Source organism: Capsaspora owczarzaki (assembly GCF_000151315.2).
Source record: "Capsaspora owczarzaki ATCC 30864 unplaced genomic scaffold supercont2.11, whole genome shotgun sequence".
NCBI lineage: Eukaryota > Filasterea > Ministeriida > Capsasporidae > Capsaspora > Capsaspora owczarzaki.
This window is the reverse complement of record NW_011887302.1, coordinates 441,630-460,681: the sequence shown is the minus strand read 5'-3', so window position 1 is coordinate 460,681 and position 19,052 is coordinate 441,630. Positions and strand designations below refer to the sequence as shown.

Here is a 19,052-nt window from a genome sequence, read left to right as displayed (position 1 = left end):
AAAAACTAAACGGCATTTCCACTGTGAGGGTTGTGCATGCGCAGCAGCTGTGTGCGCATGGCCTCGACTTCCTTGAGCAGGCGAGTGTTTTCGTTGCGAAGGGAGCGGATTTCTTGGACAGCAGCCTTGCCACTAAGTTGCGCGGTACGTCCATTCTCGCTCTCGTTGCCAGACGACATTTCCATGTCACCAGACTTCTGGTTGCTGCCACTTCCGCCGGCATTGGCGGACGGGGTCTTGGGGTGGCTGCCGTTGGGATTGGAGCCGCGGTAGCTGCTGGTAGCAACGTCGTTGCCCTTGCCGCGCAAGATCAGGTAGAATTTCGGCGCCATCAAAATCATCACGGCAATCGGAACGGGCACGAGAACCTCGAGCGATTGAATGGCAAAGAAAAAGTCGGCAGTGCCAGTCGTCGAGTTCAAGATGATTTGCAAAATGATACCCATCACAATCCAGTTGTACACTGCAAGGCCAATGTGCTTGGACTCGTTGAAGGCAGACGGCGCCTTTCGAACACGGTAGCAGAGCAAGCCAAGAGCCACCATGGCGACAAGCTCTTCAATGTAGATGGCGTTGTCCCACCAAGTGACCTCGCAGACAAGGTAACTCTCATTGTTGGAGACGACGGTGCCAGTTGTTGGAGGGGTGGAGACTGTCCACGCGACCAGGTTGACGGTGGCGTAACCCACGATGAGCAAAAAGCGATAGAGCAAGACGCGATCGGTCAACTGGCCACCCTTGCTGGACTTGATGTTGAACACGCTGGCAATGCGCCAAGTCTTCAGGAAGATGGCGGCAAAGATGATGGCAAATCCAAGGTGGCGAGCCCACACACGAGCAACGCACAGATTCGAGGTGACTTCCTCCTGATAGCTCAAGATGACCCAAAACATTGACAGCGCGGCGCCGACGAGCATGAGGAAGAGGAACTTGGGGCTACCAGAGAGCACGGCACGAATCCGACGGTAGCGGATGACACCAAACGCAAATAGGACGAAGAGCGCCAATTCAGCCGCGGCAACGACGATAAATGCAATGCGGAGCGCCGGGGAAACCTTGGTCGGCGTGACAAGGGTCGAAGGATCGGGCATGTTGGCTGACATGGCATCGAAGTTGGCAATCACCCACTCGCATGTTGCTTCTTCGAGGGTTTTGCCACTGAAGAACACCTGGCCAAGAATGTTCGACTGATCTTGTGAGGTGTAAGTAAAGTGGTGGACAAAGTCGTCTGCGACAGAGTTTTTGTCAGCCAGCTCTGCAGAAACAAATTTCAGCACTTGCTCGTCCTGGTATCCGCAACGGTACGATGCATTGGCTGCCAAGTCCGATGGGCGGTGAGCAAAGGATTTGAAAATTCAACAGTTCCGACATTACAAGGCATTCTGGACTTACAGACGTTGCAGGTCGAGTCGTACTCGGGCAGCTGCACTCGACGAAGAAGCGCCGGAGAGATGTCCGCAAAGACAAAGTGCGGCTTGGTCCAGTACTGAATGAATGGTTGACGAGCAAGGAAGGCGTTCTTTGTAACTTCAACCATTGCATTCATCGTGTCTGTGGCACCAAGATTCTGCGGAATTGGGCAGGTCACGTTAAAGTTCAAGCTCAAGTTTTGCACAATGATGCGGTCAAGCGTGCCCCACGCGTCAGGCATGGTCCAAAAGGTGATTGGTTCGCCCTCATCCTTCAAGTTGGCACGCTCACGAAGGTAATGCACGTGGGCTTCCACAGCAAGGGTGCAATCGGCTGCGACGAGCGACGCGTTGAGTGCGGCATTGCATGCGGGGCCTTCAAGAATGCTATCGATCTCGTCCACAGCACTACGAAGAGTCGTGTTGTCAATTTGGTATCCTTCAGGAATCACATCCAGGTGGAAAATGGATTGGATGCGTTCATCACTGTGGCAATGCATACTTCGATGAGCCACTAAACTTGTACAGGGTGCCACGAATTCTAGCCTGAAGCCTTACTAAAATGCAATGTAGCTCTCCATGACTGGATTGATTTCCCAGACGTAGTTTGGAATGTACCAGCCAGTCTCTCCCGTCATGCCCGACGGGCCAGCTAAACAAGCGACCAAAAATGCAAATGAGCTTTTGATGGACAACCAACATCAACAAGCGCTCTTTTCGGGCTTTGACGTTCGTACCGTTCTCGACCGTTCGACGTTGCTTGACGTAGACATCCACCAGTTCCTTCACTCGCAACGGATACGCTTCCATGAGCAGGTCACCTGTGCCCGAGCTCAGAGCTTCGAACGCGTCGTCGTAACTGTCATACGTGAACGTATTCGTCGGGAGACCTAGTTTTTCCTGCACGCGACAAATGCATGACATGTGTCAGTTATCACACGAGACATTGCAGTATTGACAACTGACACGACAGATCGCATTGTTGTGCATTCCGCGTTCGACTTTTGTACCTCGAGCAGAATTTTCGCAATGAGGGCGCTTGTTGCAGACGAGTCCCAGTTGTTTGCCACCACGTTGATGGGTTCGATGTCCGTCCGAAGGGCACCTGGTACGAAGAAGCGAAGAAAGAAAGCAAGTTCCATGGTCAAGGAAACAAAGCAGGAAAGCCTGGGGTGAGCATGGGGCAGAAATTTTCTTGTTTTAGTTTTTTTGTTTTTTTTTTTGTTTTTTTGGGCTGTGGTTGTTGTTAGTATCCCAATCATTTCGTCAATCACTTTTGTCAACGATCACCATCATCGTGCATAACCACCAGCAACACACTCATCCACGAAGGTGATGAGCCGATATAATTATCGGCAAGGGGCCGAGGGGGTGTGGTCACGCTACCGGCTCGGCCGCTTGTGCTCCCCGCTGCTGCTTATTTCCCGACTGCTAAAATTACGGCTCGCACTCCCCCGACCCGCCCCGACAGTCATATGAGGGTGTAATGGTGGAAGCGAATAGTGTTCCTGTATGAACGTCATATGTGGTTGAGGAGAGATGGGGGCTTTGGGAGCTGTTGCGAGCTGAGAGGCCGATTTGAGCAGGTGACTGCCGAAAGCAGGCGACCAAACTAAAATAAACAATCCGCCTTCATTTTACGTCTCCCCCGAAACCTGCCGCGTCCAAACCCCCGTGCCTGCAAACACCCTATGTGAGTTAGAGCGTGTCATCTTACGGCGTTCAGATGCGGGGAAGCAGTAGCCTGCTGCATGGCTCGCCAGCGCGAGTAGAAGCAGAAGAGTTGCTCCAAGCAATTTCATTGTCGGAGAAGCGCAAGCGACAAAAACTAAGAGTGACCTCGAAACCCATCTCAGACTGGGTTTAAATCCCTTCGACTCGACCAATCCGCAAGCAGCGGTTCCATCCATCGGTACTACACCGTGGTCACAGTGACACGCAGACCCGCTGCTGCCTGCTGCCACCTGGTAGATCCATTCCAGCAGAGTTGTCTCGAGAGTAGATTCACCTTCATACTGCCCTGATCACGAGCAATGCACATCTTCACCGTCGCCACATCATCTTCACTTGCGTTACAACGTCTGACAATCCCACTGGATGTGGGACTGCTTCAAAAGCAGCAATGGTCTTCTGATCAAGGAATGGCACACCAAAAACTGTAAAACAAACATAAAAAATAAAAAATAATGTTGCCAGGAAACTCGACAATTTTCGGTTTCGTTTGGGCTTTTGTTTAGCCGGCGGCCGGCAAATTCCGGTGTCACAAGCAGAATCCCCGCTCACTTGGCGTGAAGACGCATGCAAAAAGAGGCAAACTTGGCAGCGAGTGGCGAGTTGGGCAAGGGAATCCGACGACCGCTGCAGGGTGATGGCTGGTGTATCTTTTGCGTGGCGATCGCGGTGGGTCTGTTCGAAGTGTGAGATTTTGCGTTTCTGTATTCGATCAGCGGTAGATCTATCCAAGATCAGTCTTCTTTTTTTTTTTTTCTTTCATTTTCCCCCGCGCATTGCACATGCATCAACTGACCGTTTTCTCGTTGCTGGTAGCAATCACGCTCGCAGGCACTGCCTCCGCTGCCTGCTTCCCGCCGAACGAACGCCGTATGTACACAACATGATGCCTTTTTGTGTGTGTGTGTGATCATCTGTATGTGTGGCCTGGAGAGTGCGAAGGGGTGAGCTCGGCAGCGAACGCTGAGTCAATACCAAATTTTTACACTTGTTCCGTTTTACGTCTGTCAAAAATTGGCAGCGAAGTGCATCGAGTCCCAGCGCGCCATTTCGCGTGAAAAACCAAACCATTGCACACATTGCTCATCGACTCGAGCATGTTACGGTTGCACTGCGCGTTTGGAGACACAAGGCGAGCGGGGTGTGACTCACGAAATGCTCCACTGCCCTAACAACGACTTGTGATCATGCGGTTTGGGCGTGTGGCGGCGGAATCATGATCAAGTTGCTGTTTCTTTTTGCCGGAACCATTTGTCGCTGTTTGTCTTGTCTTGGCACTAGCGAGTGGTTGCAAGCCATGAGCATGAGAGAGCCGGGTGGCGGGGAAAGGGGGGAGGGTGGCGTGTAAAGTGGAGAGAGAGCGAGAGAGCGAGTGTGAAGAATACGATTGATTCCAAACAGCCGAAAAACATGTAAATAACCGAACATGTGTAAACAACCGGATCCCAAACCGCAGCATTAGCTGGCTGTGACCTCCCTGTTTTGGGCAGGCAGCGGAATTAGGCAGCGCAATACCGAAATAGCAGTGTTCTTTGTGTTTATGTTTTGATGCTTGATCGTGAATGTTTCTGTTATTTGACTGGAAATGAGTCTTTGGAAATTAACTCAAAGCGCTGCTTTTTTCGTGTTTGTGATTTGTTTTGGTTCTTTTATCTTTCAGGCGCGCTCCGCACGGACTTGGCCCCCATTCAGATCGTCGCCAACGCCTGGAATTCCTCAATGATCAGCGCTACCATTGCTCGCATCGTTCTTGAGGTGAGTGACCGAGTCGAATCGTCGCGTGAGGTTGATCTGGTTCTCACCTTGCGCCCCGCCCTTTTACAAACCCCCTAACACACACCGCCCCTGACGCACCACCCCTTACACACACCTTGACAAACACCTTTACAAACACCTTTACAAACACCTTTCCAATCACGCAGGAGAAACTCGGTCTGCCGGCGCAATTGTATGGAATGTACGGCACTTACGATGAGTCATTCGCCGCTTTATCCAGCGGCGCCGGCGACTTGCTTATGGAGGCGTATCCCAAGTACACCCAGTACCTGATTGACGAATACGTGACCGAGCGTCGCACCGTGGTGTATGGTACGGATTCATCTACAGCGCGAAATGCGCGCACTTTGAAGTCATCTCACTCTTTCTGTTTTTTTTTGTTCCATCTTCCAGTCGGCCCGTCAGGCATCATTGGCGAGACAGGTTGGTACATCCCCGAGTATGTCTGGGATGTTAGCACAATCACTGACAGCTACATTGCATACTAGTGAGTATTTCTTGCTTGTGCCGAGTCGGTCGGAGCAGTCATTCTCATACTGTGCTCTCTTTGTCGCCGCAAACAATAGCGATGAGCGCATCCAAGCAATGTTCCGACTGAATACGATTCCCGTAGGCTTTCAGCTTGACAACACTACTCTTCGCAGTGCTGTGGACGACATCGATCTCATTCTTGAGAGCCCTGCATGCAATGCTGCACTCAACGCGTCGCTCGTGGCGGCGGACTGCACTGCCACCGTTGAGGCGTTCTTGGAATTGCTTCGTGAGCGTGCCAACTTGAAGGACGAGGGCGAACCAATCACCTTTTGGACCATGCCTGATGCGTGGGGCACGCTTGACCGCGTCATTGTGCAAAACCTGAGCTTGAACTTCAACGTCACCTGCCCCGTCTCCCAAACGCTTGGCGTTGATGAAACAATGGATGCAATGGTTGAAGTGACCAAGCAGTCCTACATTGCTCGCAAGCCGTTCATTCAGTACTGGACCAAGCCGCACTACGTCTTTGCGGACGTCTCTCCTGCTCGTCTTCATCGCGTGCAGCTGCCCGAGTTCGACTCGACCTGCAACGCCTGTAAGTTCACCATGTGGGAGCTGGTTGAGGTTGTGGATGCTTTGCTCACTGCCCGCCCGCCCGCTCCCCATCTGAATTAACAGCAAGCTCAGCCTACCGTTGCGGATACGAGGACCAGCGTGTGGTGAAGATGATGTCGTCGAAGCTGCCGAGCAAAAACTCTGTCGCCGCCGACTTTGTCGATCACTTTAGCTACACCTCCCAGGATCAGTCGAACATTCTTGGCCAGATGGTCTTCAATGGCAAGAGCCTTGAAGAAGCAACCTGCGAATGGGTGATTGCCAACTTTGCTGCCATGGAGCCCAACCTTCCCGATCCTTCGCGCCTTGTCACGCCCACCAAGGTTTCCCCGGCGCTCCGCATTGCATTTATCGTCGTTGCCGCGGCTGAATTGGCGCTCTTCGTCCTCTTTATCTTCGGTGTCATCCACTACCGTCGAGTTCGTGCCGTGCTCTCTGGCAGCCCCAAGTTCCTCTTCCTCATGCTCATCGGCGCCTCTTGGTCAATGTTTTGGGTCATCTTGAACTATCAGGAGGAAGTCACCCCGAATCTGTGCATTGCTCGCGTGTGGGCTCGCCACCTTGGGTTTGCCATCATCTTTGCCGCCATCTTCCTGAAGACTTGGCGCATTGCCAGCGTGTTCAACATCAAGTCCAGCAAGGGTGGCCAGTTGACCGATCGCGTCTTGCTGTACCGCTTTTTGCTCATCGTGGGTTACGCCACCGTCAACCTGGTCGCGTGGTCTGTCTCCACCCCTCCAACAACTGGCACCGTCGTCTCCAACAATGAGAGTTACCTTGTCTGCGAGGTCACTTGGTGGGACAACGCCATCTACATTGAAGAGCTTGTCGCCATGGTGGCTCTTGGCTTGCTCTGCTACCGCGTTCGAAAGGCGCCGTCTGCCTTCAACGAGTCCAAGCACATCGGCCTTGCGGTGTACAACTGGATTGTGATGGGCATTATTTTGCAAATCATCCTGAACTCGACGACTGGCACTGCCGACTTTTTCTTTGCCATTCAATCGCTCGAGGTTCTCGTGCCCGTTCCGATTGCCGTGATGATTTTGATGGCGCCGAAATTCTACCTGATCTTGCGCGGCAAGGGCAACGACGTTGCTACCAGCAGTTACCGCGGCTCCAATCCCAACGGCAGCCACCCCAAGACCCCGTCCGCCAATGCCGGCGGAAGTGGCAGCAACCAGAAGTCTGGTGACATGGAAATGTCGTCCGGCAACGAGAGCGAGAATGGCCGCACCGCGCAACTTAGTGGCAAGGCTGCTGTTCAAGAAATCCGCTCCCTTCGCAACGAAAACACTCGCCTGCTCAAGGAAGTCGAGGCCATGCGCACACAGCTGCTGCGCATGCACAACCCTCACAATGGAAACGCCGTTTAAGGCTGTCCTGGATACATTTCCGGTCGCAACATTTGAATGTCGGCCGTGAATGGAGGGATTTTTTTTGTATCTTTGTCGATTTTGAGTTGTCAGTCTAAGTTTTGCATGCTTGTCGATTTTCTTGGTGATGCTGTGTTTTTTGAGTTGTATCGTTTGCTTAGTGCTGTTGTTTGAATATGTTTCAGAAGTTTGAAGTTCATTCTTGACATCATGAAACGGCGAGCATCTATCGGGGAAGGCACTAATTTGAGTTGAAAGGCGAGAAAGTATACAGGACAGGGTGCGAGTTCAATGGAAGCATTCGTCATGCACATGCATCAGATGTATTGCTGTACAACCGGGGTCGTCTACTCATGCGCACCACTAAAACGCCCCAGAAGGCACTAAAGGCGGGGAAAAAAGAAAAAAAAAAAAGAAAGAAAGAAAGACAAAAAAAAAAAAAAAAAAAAAAAAAAACAAAGCACACAGTAAACATTCTAAAGGGAGAACTGAGAGGGATCCACCAGACAGAGCTGTTGAGTTTGATCGATTGTCAATGGGGCGTCTACAAACAAGAATCAGAAAGAAACTCAGCATGTTAGCACATGTCAAAGAGAGCAAGGAGAGTAACGAAAGCACAGCAGCTTACTGGCAGTAAAGAACGCGGTATTGCCAATCTCTTGGCGGGCAGCAATGATGGCCTCTTTCATGGCGAACAAAACCGAGCACGACATGCACGAAGGAGGCTCGCCTGAGGCCTTGGATCGCAGGATACCCAGTGGATTGGGTGCACTGGGAAGGAGCGAAGCGCGGAAGTCGATCGGAATGTCCTTGGAGTGGGGAACATGGTACTCCTACAAGGGATCGCGATGGCAAATTGAGTTCACGGAGAGACACCCAACCCCCGACTCATCGACCGCCAAAAAGTTTGACGGAGGTGGCACACAGAATAAAAGTAACCTTGCATGACAACCAACGACAGTGCTACAAGAATGCTAAACGTACCCAAGTGCCGTTCGTCAAGAGCGCGCCAGACGTCGTGTCGTAAATGGCCTTCTCAGTCATAAAGTAGCCTAGACCCATGACAAAGCCGCCTTGGCACTGGCCAAGATCAACCAGAGGGTTGAGACTAACACCGCAATCCAGCAGGATGTCGCAGCGCAAGATTTGAGTATCGCCAGTCAGCACATCGACCTGAACTTCTGCGCAAACGGCGCCGAACGAAAAGTACTGGAATGTGTACTGAGTGGTGGGGAAGAGCCATCCGCGCGTGGCCAGCTCTACACCTTGGGTGTTGCACTGGGTCACAAGCTGGGTCCACGTTGGGTTGCCCATCTGCTGACGGACAGGAGCCATTCGTGCCAAAAGGGTTTGGCAAGCAAGGACGACGGCCTGACCGTTCAGCTCGGACGTGATGCTTCCACCAGTTGCTTGCGCTACAACAACAGCAATACATACACGCACAAGCAACCCCGGAAATGTGAGTGGACTGACAGAGGAACAAGAGGCGAAAAAAAAAGAAAAAAAAAAGAAAAGAAGCAACGACACCTTTTCGCTGCTCGACTGACGAACGCTAATCATGGACATGTCTACTCCAAGCGTATACGCAGCAATTTGCGCAATCTATCATCACCGAGGGCCAAAAGTGGTGAGCATCCATTCACCGAAAACAACAAAGTTCTGCGACGCTTTTTGTCTTTCTCGCTGTCTCTCCCGTCAGCAACGACGCCAAAGCACTCGCGCTTACCTTAGTGTTGATGCCCTGACCAACCTCGATACCGGAATGCGTCACGGCAATCGTTCCATCAGCATAGACGTTGACAGTCGCTCCACATCCGTACGAGTTCCACGAAATGCCGTACTTGAGCGGCATGAGCGTGATTCCACGCTTGACCCAGCGGTTTGCAGCGTTGAACGAAGCGACAGCGGCAGCGCGGTTGTCGTAGTCGGAGGAGGCAATCAGGGACGACCAGACCGTGGGCAGGCTGCAGTACGTCAGCGGTGTTGCGTACGGCGTCATCTGGCCTTGCTGATTCAGATTGGCGCTGCGAACATTGAACACGGGCACGCCGAGTGAGCGCGCAACGTGATCAATAATCGACTCCATGAAATAGATCGCAGGCAAGCAGCCAGGAGCGCGAGCGGCTGTGTGGGACGGCGAGTTGGTCGTCACCATGTACCCATTGACGAGCCAATTCGGCGCATAGTACGCATTGTCACATGTCGTCATGGCCATGGACACGGTGCCGGGCGTGTCGTTCACAAAGCAGCCAGCATCCGCGTAGTAATCAATCTGCACCGCTTGGAGCACACCGGTGGCCGAAAAGCCAACCTTGTAGTTGGCCATGAACGGATTGCGCTTGCCAATCATTTCAAGGTTGTTGGCAAGGCTCAGATTGATGCGGACTGGGGTTCGCAGGGCTGCAGCTGCAATCGCTGCGGCCGCCGCAGGCAGCGCGGGACGCGTGATCTTGCCACCATATGCGCCACCCAAGCGCTTCACCTCCACAGTGATCTTGTGGGCTGGGACATTGGTTGCTTGCGCAAGCGTCGTCTGGATGTTGTCAATCCACTGGGTGGCGGCTGTCACGTGGAATCCGCCATCGTCATTCGGGACGATCAGACAGGCCTGCTGCTCCATGTGGAAGTGAGCCTGCGTGCCGCACTCCACCTGGCCCTGCAAAACCCTGTACGACGAGGCAAACGCGGCGTTCACATCCCCCATGACCAATGCCGGAACGCCGGCAGACTGGACCTGCCCGGCAGCGATCGCGTCGCTGATGGTGAGGATGGGCGTTTTAATGTTGCTGTAGGTGACGCGAACGAGCGGCACGGCGGCATCAGCGTGCGCCTGGGTATCGGCAACAATGAGGCCAATCGACTGGCCCGCATAGACCACCGACTTTGTCGCAAAAATGGGTTCGCCGCCTCCCACGCCAAAGTTGTTGGCTCCGGGAATATCCGCGGCTGTGAAGAAACGGACAACACCGGGGCTCTGAAGCGCAAGCGACGCATCGACGCTGGCAATGTCGGCGTTGCCTTGGGTCGAGAGCACGAACGCTCCAAACAAACCACCCTCCGCGGTTGGAATGTCGCCGACGTACTGCGCCTCACCGCTCGCCTGAATGCCAGCCTCGAGTTTCTGGATTGGCTGCGAAACTGGATATTCGGCGGGCGAGGAGTCGTAGGTCTCGACACTGGAGGACACGGGCCGAACATAGGGAATGGCCGCGGACATGTTGCGCGGCGAGATCAGGCTGCGCAGAATGTAGAGCACGTACTTGTAGTACAGGCCGAGTGCAGCCGACTTGCGGTAGGCTGGTGTGGGAAACGCCGGAGGCGCGTCAGGGACGAGTTCGTTGGCGAGGATGGACAGCGAGGTCGCAAACACGCCACCCGTTCTGAGCGATTTTCCAGCCAGGTAGGCCTCCGTGTTGGAGGCGCGAATGGCCTTTGGGCCAATGCCTCCAAAAACGAGGCGGGGTGCCGTTGTGAAGACCAAATTGTTGTTCACATCGATTTGGCCGTAAAAGCCTGCGTTGACGTAGGCATGCGCATTCTGATGGCGTGGCATGACTTTGAACGTTTGAACGCTTGCGGCTGCGGGAGGGAAGGGCACTGTGAGTGCGAGAAGCATTTGCGTCGAACCAAAGGTCAAGGACAAAAAGTCACGGAACGAGTATGTGACCGAGCCATTGCTGCTGCCGACCGACAGTGTTGCTCCAGCCGACTCCATGACGGTGAAGCAGTCAGAGGGAAAGTCATCGTGGTCGTGGGTCATCATGAGATTGCCGGCCCAAGTGCCAACATTGCGCACAGACACATTGGCAATCAGTGAAAGGTGGGCGACATACACGGCAAACTGCGGGAACTCGTATGCAAGGCTCGACAGAGTATCAATGACGGTATGGAGGGTGGTGGCCGCACCAAACACGACGCTGGAAGTGCCGATTGTCACATAGTTGAGTTCAGGCACCCGGGAAATGTCAATCAGCACGGCAGCGCTTGTAAACTCGGTCTTAAAGACGCCGCTGGAAGTATGGCCTGCAACGACTTTGCAATCCTTTCCGTACTGCTGCATGAGCTGCGTAGTTTCCGCAAGGCTGGCAGGGCGGAACCACAGGGGCTCTGTCGCGGCAACCGCGGTAGGTGCTGCCGGGTTGCCATGCAGTTTGATGGGTTTGGCAGCAGCAGCAGCACCATCAGCAGCACCAACAGCAGGGGTTTTGCCACAGCAAGCGGCGGATGAGGCGCAAGAGGAGGAGGAGGAGGAGGTGGAGGTTGCACATGCAATCGCACCACCAGGAGCACGCTTGCCGGCCTTGTTGCAATCAGCAGCGCAGGTAGAGCACGAGCCAGTGCATCCTGGAATGGCTGGGTTGGTCGCGCCGGCCGTGGGGTGCGAGTTGAGCATGCTTTTCACTCGCGATCCCAGATCTTCAATATCCGGGAAGCCCAGTCGCTCTTCAGCCGTGGCATCGACCGCAAACGAGCGCATTGCGCTGAGAATCGGAGCATAGCCGGTGCAGCGGCAAACATGGCCGGCAAAGGCATCCTCCACCTGCTGCTTGGTCGGGCGCGGGTTGGCTGCGAGCAGCGAGTACATGTTCATCACCATGCCAGGCGTGCAGTAGCCGCATTGCGTGCCACCAAACGCAGCAATTCGATCTTGGATGGGATGCAGGCCATCCTGGCGGCTGGAATAGGAAACATTGACGAAAACAAACAAACAAACAACCAAAACAAACAAACGTCAAACACTCGAGCAAACAAGCAAGTCTCGCATGCCACCATAAGCACGGCGTACTTTCCAAGACCTTCCGTGGTCGTAATGTCGTATCCGTCGACCGAGCACAGTGGACGCAGGCACTACCAATGCGGACAAAACGGTTGAGTGGACCACGATTGTCACTTTTTCTCCGAACAGAAAGCAACTTATATTGCTTTTTTTTTTTTTTCCTCACCGAGTTGACTGCGATCTGCTGGACTGGAGATGACTGGGTAGCTGGGATTGTCATTGTGACGACGCACGCGCCGCAGCCACCTGTGATTGATGCATTAAAGTGGGGGTGAGCATTATGATGAGTGCTTCAATGCCGCCTTGTGATAGTTCAGCCAGTATACTCCTTCCTTCCTTCCTTCATTCGTCCCCCCGTTTCGTCGGCCTCGTTTGTTGATCACGGATGGCATGTGTTCATCACTCTTGAGCACATACTGCCATTTTCCACCCCCCCCGTCATGCCATACACATTGCATTGGACGTGCTCCTATAATTGCGCTTCAAACTCCAATTGACTGATGACCCCCCACCCCGTGACCCCCCCTGACCCCCTTGAGCACTTCTTCTCATGAGAAGCGTACCTTCGCCGCACGTCTTCTTGGTGCCCTTGAGGCCAGGGCGACTGCGGATGAACTCGTTGAGGGTGACGGTCGGGTCGGGCTGCGTGACAATGTAAGCCGTGCCATTGACGCGGAAGCTAATCTGCGCGAGTGGCGCAGCGACGACTCTCGTTGCTGCTACTGCTGTTGTTGTTGTTGTTGTTGTTGAAGAAGAAGATGATGATGATGATGATGATGGGATGGCGGCGCTGGGAATGGCTTGGAAGGTGAACTTTGCGTTGCAGCCGGCGCAACGTCCAGTATAGACGCCGCCAGACGCAGCAATGCGACCCGCGGGTGGCTCACTCAGCCTAACCATCGGATGCAAGAGAGTCAGAATCAATCATTAGAAAAAAAAAGTCCATGGTATTGAAAAAGTGTGCGCAGCTGCAGAGTGTCGCTGTCGAGTTCTTACTGCAGAGAGCAATTGGGACAAGAAAGCATTTGGCGAAAACTCAGAATAGAGAGGACTGCACAACAAACAAATAAAGAAGAGCGAGATTTATATTAGATTCGATTCAGATGAAATGTACAAACAAGTAAGCGTCAGTACTACTAGTGATCCAAAGAGAAGGAAAAGCGCTGATACTCGTTCATACACCTGAATCGTTGAAACTGAGCGAAACTTCTGATTTGGATGAAAGGCGATCAAGCAACTAACTCTTTTTTGGGAAGTGGATGAATAAAATTCTGAGATCAACATCCGCCACTCCCCTTTTTTCTTTTGTCGCTTTTTTTTTCGCTCGTTTTCTCAGAGATCAAACAACAAATCCCCAATCCAACGCTCTCACTCCTTACTCCTTCACTCCTTCACTCTGTATTCTGATGGACATTGGCGCACGATTGAGACGGGAGGTGTTTGCTCCCAACGAGCGCCTGATTGCATGGCTGCGCGTCATGAAGCCGGCCAAGCGGCTCGACCGGCTGTCAGTGGGCCTGTCTGGCAAGGGCGGACGGCTGCACAAGGCGCGGATTGCTGCGATTGCGATGCGCGACGACTCAGTCCCAGTGCTCGTCGTCGTCAAGCAGAAGACGCTCAAGGATGGCAGCGGCAGTGGCAGTGGCAGTGGCAGTGGCGGCAGTGGCGGCAGTGGTGGCGGTCCTGAGAGCGGAAAGGTCTTCTCGCGCATCAAGGGCAACAAGAGCAAGCGCGCGGCTGCGATGCAGGCTGCTGCGGCTGCGGCTGCACATACGTCCACACTGGGCGCGGGAACGGACGACGACGGCGGCGACGCGGACGAGGACGAGGCGAACAACAACGCAGCGTTGGCTGCAACGGGCTCCGCTGCTGGGACTGCCGGCTCGGCTGCGAACGCCACAAGGCTCAAGAAGTCAAAGGAGTTCATGCTGCGCGATCTCCGAATCATCGACGGCAGGGCGGAGGGCATCGATGCGCGGGAATTCTCGCTCCAGTTTGACGGCACTGGTCGTTTGAAGGACAAGGACCGCGACGACGATGCTGCTGCTGCAGGACTCGGTGCAATGCACTCGGCTGCCAGTGTTGGAAGCACCGGCTCGAGCGGCACGCCGAATTCGAGCACGATCGTCATGACGAGCTCGGGCAGCAAGACTGTGCTCAAGTACACTGCCGAAACGGCGGACGAGCGCAACGCCTTCATTGGCGTCGTCTGGCGCTTGTGCAAGAGCTACCTGGCTGCCAAGCCACAGCTCAAGAACGTCACCAAGCAGCAGGTCTCGAGCACGGCTGGCTGGGACCACATTGGCCTCGACAACCCGTCCACCATCAGTTTCCTGGCGCTCAGTCCCGACCAAGCCGCCGGTGCGATGGCGCGGCGCGGTATCGGTGCGCCTGGCTCCCGCAAGCGCAACGGCCCGTCCGCCAGTGAGGAAGGGGCAGGGGACGCCGAAGGGGATGATGCGGCTGCGGTCGCGCTTGACTTGCTCAACGACGATCTGATGTTTGAGTCGGCTGGAGCGAATGCGGACGATCGCGAACTCAACGAGCAGGAGGAACGTGACATGGAGTCGTTCTTGTCAGCGTACGAGACGGCTGTGGCAGATGCCGAGGGCTTCATGGACAAGCTCCAGCACGAGCTCCACGGCTTGGACTCGGCCAACATTCATGCGCTGCTCTCCTCCGAAATGCAAATCGACCTGCTCGTGGGCCACTTTGACCGCGCGCAGACCGAGCTCGACCGGCTCGAGTCATTCATTGACAAGTATGACGGCGTGGTCGACAAGCTGCGCCAAAATGTCGAAGCCATGGAGGCCAAACATGGCTTTGTCCGCGTGCAGACTGAAAACTACCGCAGCATCCAGTCGCGCGTTGAAGGCATCGTCGACGAACTGGACGTCGACCCGTCCGTGCTGAGCGTGCTCGAAACGGGCGACTTGGCCATGGCTGGTGACTTGCGCAAGGCCATCACTGCGTCTGCCCGATTGCGCCGAATCTTTGATCAGGAGGGCGCCCTGAATGGTCTCACCAATATGACCGCAGTCAAGCAGCGGCGAAAGTACTTTGCCGTGCTGAGGCAAAAGTTTGTCGAGCGACTGGCTCAGTTCATGGAGCGCATGTATGCCCAAAAGTCGTTCGAGCCAGTCCTCCCGAGTATGGTGGCAGCACTTGGGATCGAGGCATCCCGGACATTGCAGCAGTACCAGGTCAACCAGCTCCAGCTTCCCGTGGCAGCACCCAGTATCGTGAGTAGCACCGGGGCTGCCAGCGCACCGGCTCCACCATTTGCCCCAACGGCCTCGGCTCCCATGGCAAGGAACCACTCGAATCGCCACAGCAACATGCTCATGTACACTCCGCTGCTCAAGTGGCTCCGGGCTACAGATTCGGCACAGTTTGAGGCGCTGACGCGTAGCTACATGCAAGTGGTCGGGCGCATTTACAAGGATGACGGCAAGGCGGTCTTTGAGCAACTCCGGCACGCAGCGCAAGCCGGTGCCAAGGGCGCAGCAGGAAAGTTCTCCTTCAAAGTACACGTGCAGACTTCCGGAGGACCTCTGTTGACGACCACGAGTTCTACAGCAGATGCGCGCGACGGCGAGGAGGTGCTCATCCCAATGATGCCTGGATCAAGTGCCAAGGAGCGCATTCGCTTTGACCAAGCCTTCGATCGCGCGCTGGCCTTGGTGGTGCCCCTTGTCTTGGCCGAGCAGGCGTTCGTTTTCGAGTTTTTCGATCTCAAGGACAAACCTGCGCAGTCATCCGCAATGGCCGGTCTGCTGAGTGTTCCTGAGGGTCACTCGAGCGGCAACAAGCGGCTCAGCATCTCTGATGTCGACGCTTCTTCGCCTCTCGCGGACAACAGTTCCAGCACCAGCACTGGCAGCGCTGGCAGCAGTCCTGCTGCCACGTCTCTCCGTGCACCAAGCAAGTCACACAAGCGCACTGGTTCGACCGCTTCCGTGCGTTCTGCCGAGGAGACCAGGTAACGGTGAATTGTTTTTTGGGCGGTGGTGTATGTGTTGCTTTGTGTTTTTTCGGAAAGAGCTCACGTTCTATTTGGCTATGCCTTTTTTTTTGATGTGGGGACTCTGACAGCCGCATGGTTGTCGACTCGCATCACGAAACGCACCCGCGAATCACCTCGATTCTCGTCGAAACGCAAGGGTGGCTCGAAGGCGAGCTGCAGTCGCTTCTGGACTTGGGCAACCGCCTCGAGCATTTCAACACGTTGATTGTGATGGTCAAAGTCGACAGTTGCCTTGAAGAGCACGCCGGCAAGAGTAATTTCTTGACTGCATTGCTCACGAGGATTTTCCAGCTGGCGCGTCGCGAGTTTGACAAGTTTATTGTGCGTGTGGCAGTCTCAGTGTTGTTGCTGCGATGGCCGATCGCGTTTGGAAATCTGATTCTCACATATGCACACTTTCATGGTTGTAGGACGAGCAAAAGCGACACATTGAAGATGCCAAGACCACCAAGAAGGCCAAACCAGGTGTTTTGCCATTTGTTCTCAAATTCACGGTGAGCATTGCACTGGAAAGTGACGGTTGCTTGATATGGATGAATGAATATACTCATCAAGAAGCTGTCATTGCTGTACGGGGATCAGGACTTTGTGTCAACAATGCAATTGCTGGTTGAAGGCTGGAAAAAGGCGTCGTCAGTCGATCCGGCGTTTGTCGCCATTGCCGAGGCTGTCTTTGATGGCATTGAACGCATTGCCTCTGACTGCAAGCACGGCGATGTTGTTCGCTTCGGTAAGCCGCGACAGTGCTCTGTCACGCTTTACCGTTGAGCAACACAACTTGACTGATTTCGCTGGTCCTTTCCGAAATGGCAGAAAACTATCATGGAATCTTCCAGCAAATGTCACTGAAGCGGGTTGCATGCATCGAGCCCTTCCGCAAGCAAGCGCAGCAAGAGTACAAGCACAACATTGACGGCTATGTCACCAGCATTCTTGGTTCGCCGTTAGAGAAGCTGAGTGTAAGCGCCTCTTTTTTTTGCAATGTTGAAAACGCTTTGATGATGGAACAGCGCTTTTTCGTGGCCCGCTCAATCTTTGAACGAACAGAAATTCTTTGAAGGAGTTCAAAAGGGAATTGACGGAGGCATTCGAGAAGATGAAATTGGCTTCCAAGTCAAGTACTCAAAGCAAGAGTTGAAAAAGATTATCAAGGAATATCCTGGCAAAGAGGTTTGTCGACGGCCGTTGTGTCGAGATTGAGTGCGATGCGACACGTTCTTCAACCAACTCAAAGCTGTGAATTTCACGTTCGCAGGTCAAGAAAGGTCTCGAGCACATTTATCAAAAGGTGCAAAAGCACCTGTCCGAGGAAGCCTCTCTGCTCCAGGTCGTGTGGCGTTCCGTCCAAGAGCAATTCCTCGCACAGTACAAGTCGTTCGAGGATCTGATTCGGCGGTGCTATCCAGGCTCGCAAATTACCCTCGAGTTTAACATTTCCGACCTCTTGTCGTACTTTTCAGAGCTTTCCCGATCGCAGTAGTCGTGAATTTCCTTCAACTTTGTGGGAGAATGCGAGCAGACAGTATAATACAGTATATTCTACAAACCAAGACATGAGCAAGCGATTAAAATCAGTACGCCGTGATGGCTCGTTTCAAGGCAGACTGTCCTGGCTTGGCAAGTCGGTGAGCGTCGCTGCCAGAAGGAGGAATGCTTTGGCTTGAGCAGGTGTGGTCCTGGACTCGCATGTGTCTGCAAGCAGGTCACCATACAAATTGTGCATCGTTCAGTCAACATGCAATGAGCACTGTACGTCCATTTCCATTGCAAATACACCCAATACGTACTTGATACAAAACTGGTGCTCGCATCGATTGCACTTGAACGATAGCGCTTCTGTATTTTTGCAGCCCTTGTGGTTGCATTTGCGTCGCGGGGCCAGGAGTACAAGGTCTCGGCACCCACTTGCAATATGCTTTTGGATCTACGTGAGGTGTATTCGAGTGCAGGGGGAAAGATTAGTGCGTGCAAAGGAAAGAGTCAACGTTGAGCAGCGTTGAACCGCATGCATTTTTTTTGGCGCCTTACCTGCGCGGCTGCATCGGATCCCCGCGGACGTTGAATCTTTTGCTGGCACTTTGGACATTCTGGAATTCGAATCTGCGAGTGACAGTAGGGGCAGGGGGCAAATCCAGTGTTAGCTTCTTTGACTGACTCGAGCATTTCCCGAAAACCCAAAAACCATTTCTGGAACATTCAACTACTGACGTCTTGATTGGGAGCGGCACTGCACTTGTGAGACTCGTACGTTCGATGATCCAAGCTGAGCAAAATGCGAAATGTTTGGGTTGCAAGGTGAGCATTGAATGGAAAAGGTTTACGACATGGAACGAGCTGGAACGACCAAAACGCTTCTGTAGTTTGAAACCTTTTTTGTTTCTCGAATCGAGGCTTTTCGTTGCTCCATTTTGAAGTCCCATCACTCAGCAACAATTCCTCATAGACTCACCAGAATGTTTGTGTGCAAGAGTCGCAGCGGAATGGCAGGAAATCGAGCTGGCGGCAGTCCTTGACGTCACAGTGGGTGCCGAACGAGAGCAAATCTTGCGCATCTTCATGCTGATGGCTGCTGTTGTTGGAGGGTGATGACGGTGGCTGTGCAACATCATCGCCGCTACTGCTGTTGCGCTGTTCCTCGCTTTGTATCGTGTGCTTCAGAGCGCCAAAGCGCGGCGTTGAATACAATGCAACGTTCATCTTTTGCTCAGAAGCGGAAAAAGCAACGCGGAGATTTTTGTTTTTGAAAAATACAAAAAATAAGAAAAAAAAGACTGGCTTTTTGTCGAAAACCTTCCGTTGCTCCGCTTTTGAACTGTTTCCGCGCGACTGCCCAAACATTGAGACAAAAGACACTTGTCGTTCCATATTGT

The 19,052-nt window shown here is 53.5% G+C and overlaps 5 protein-coding genes across 5 annotated transcripts; 2 read left to right on the top strand and 3 right to left on the bottom strand.

Annotated features, from left to right (window-relative positions):
• Positions 1-5: 5 nt before the first annotated feature.
• CAOG_06349 (hypothetical protein) lies at positions 6-3,230 on the bottom strand (the record flags this gene model as incomplete). The annotated part of the gene is made up of 6 exons (XM_004345048.2): positions 3,127-3,230; positions 2,420-2,514; positions 2,147-2,309; positions 1,968-2,061; positions 1,393-1,895; positions 6-1,315 (listed from the first exon to the last, which is right to left on the bottom strand). Exons 1-6 carry the CDS (start codon positions 3,209-3,211, stop codon positions 6-8), a joined length of 2,250 nt encoding a protein of 749 aa, XP_004345098.1. The 5' UTR covers positions 3,212-3,230.
• A 667-nt stretch (positions 3,231-3,897) lies between these two features.
• Positions 3,898-7,573, top strand: CAOG_06348 (hypothetical protein). The gene is made up of 6 exons (XM_004345047.2): positions 3,898-4,010; positions 4,801-4,895; positions 5,063-5,228; positions 5,310-5,403; positions 5,483-5,985; positions 6,069-7,573. The coding sequence occupies exons 1-6, from the start codon at positions 3,923-3,925 to the stop codon at positions 7,376-7,378; spliced, it is 2,256 nt and encodes a 751-aa protein (XP_004345097.2). The 5' UTR covers positions 3,898-3,922; the 3' UTR covers positions 7,379-7,573.
• A 7-nt stretch (positions 7,574-7,580) lies between these two features.
• On the bottom strand, positions 7,581-13,198 carry CAOG_06347 (XDH protein). The gene is made up of 9 exons (XM_004345046.2): positions 13,152-13,198; positions 12,719-13,047; positions 12,322-12,401; positions 12,165-12,226; positions 9,105-12,054; positions 8,911-8,980; positions 8,363-8,793; positions 8,007-8,211; positions 7,581-7,922 (listed from the first exon to the last, which is right to left on the bottom strand). Exons 1-9 carry the CDS (start codon positions 13,178-13,180, stop codon positions 7,855-7,857), a joined length of 4,224 nt encoding a protein of 1,407 aa, XP_004345096.2. The 5' UTR covers positions 13,181-13,198; the 3' UTR covers positions 7,581-7,854.
• A 263-nt stretch (positions 13,199-13,461) lies between these two features.
• Positions 13,462-17,734, top strand: CAOG_06346 (hypothetical protein). Its single transcript, XM_004345045.2, has 7 exons — positions 13,462-16,137; positions 16,251-16,503; positions 16,593-16,676; positions 16,765-16,912; positions 16,996-17,141; positions 17,230-17,352; positions 17,438-17,734. The coding sequence occupies exons 1-7, from the start codon at positions 13,562-13,564 to the stop codon at positions 17,660-17,662; spliced, it is 3,555 nt and encodes a 1,184-aa protein (XP_004345095.1). The 5' UTR covers positions 13,462-13,561; the 3' UTR covers positions 17,663-17,734.
• Positions 17,700-18,941, bottom strand: CAOG_06345 (hypothetical protein). Its single transcript, XM_004345044.2, has 5 exons — positions 18,632-18,941; positions 18,391-18,445; positions 18,211-18,282; positions 17,970-18,106; positions 17,700-17,874 (listed from the first exon to the last, which is right to left on the bottom strand). Exons 1-5 carry the CDS (start codon positions 18,877-18,879, stop codon positions 17,754-17,756), a joined length of 633 nt encoding a protein of 210 aa, XP_004345094.1. The 5' UTR covers positions 18,880-18,941; the 3' UTR covers positions 17,700-17,753.
• Positions 18,942-19,052: the final 111 nt, after the last annotated feature.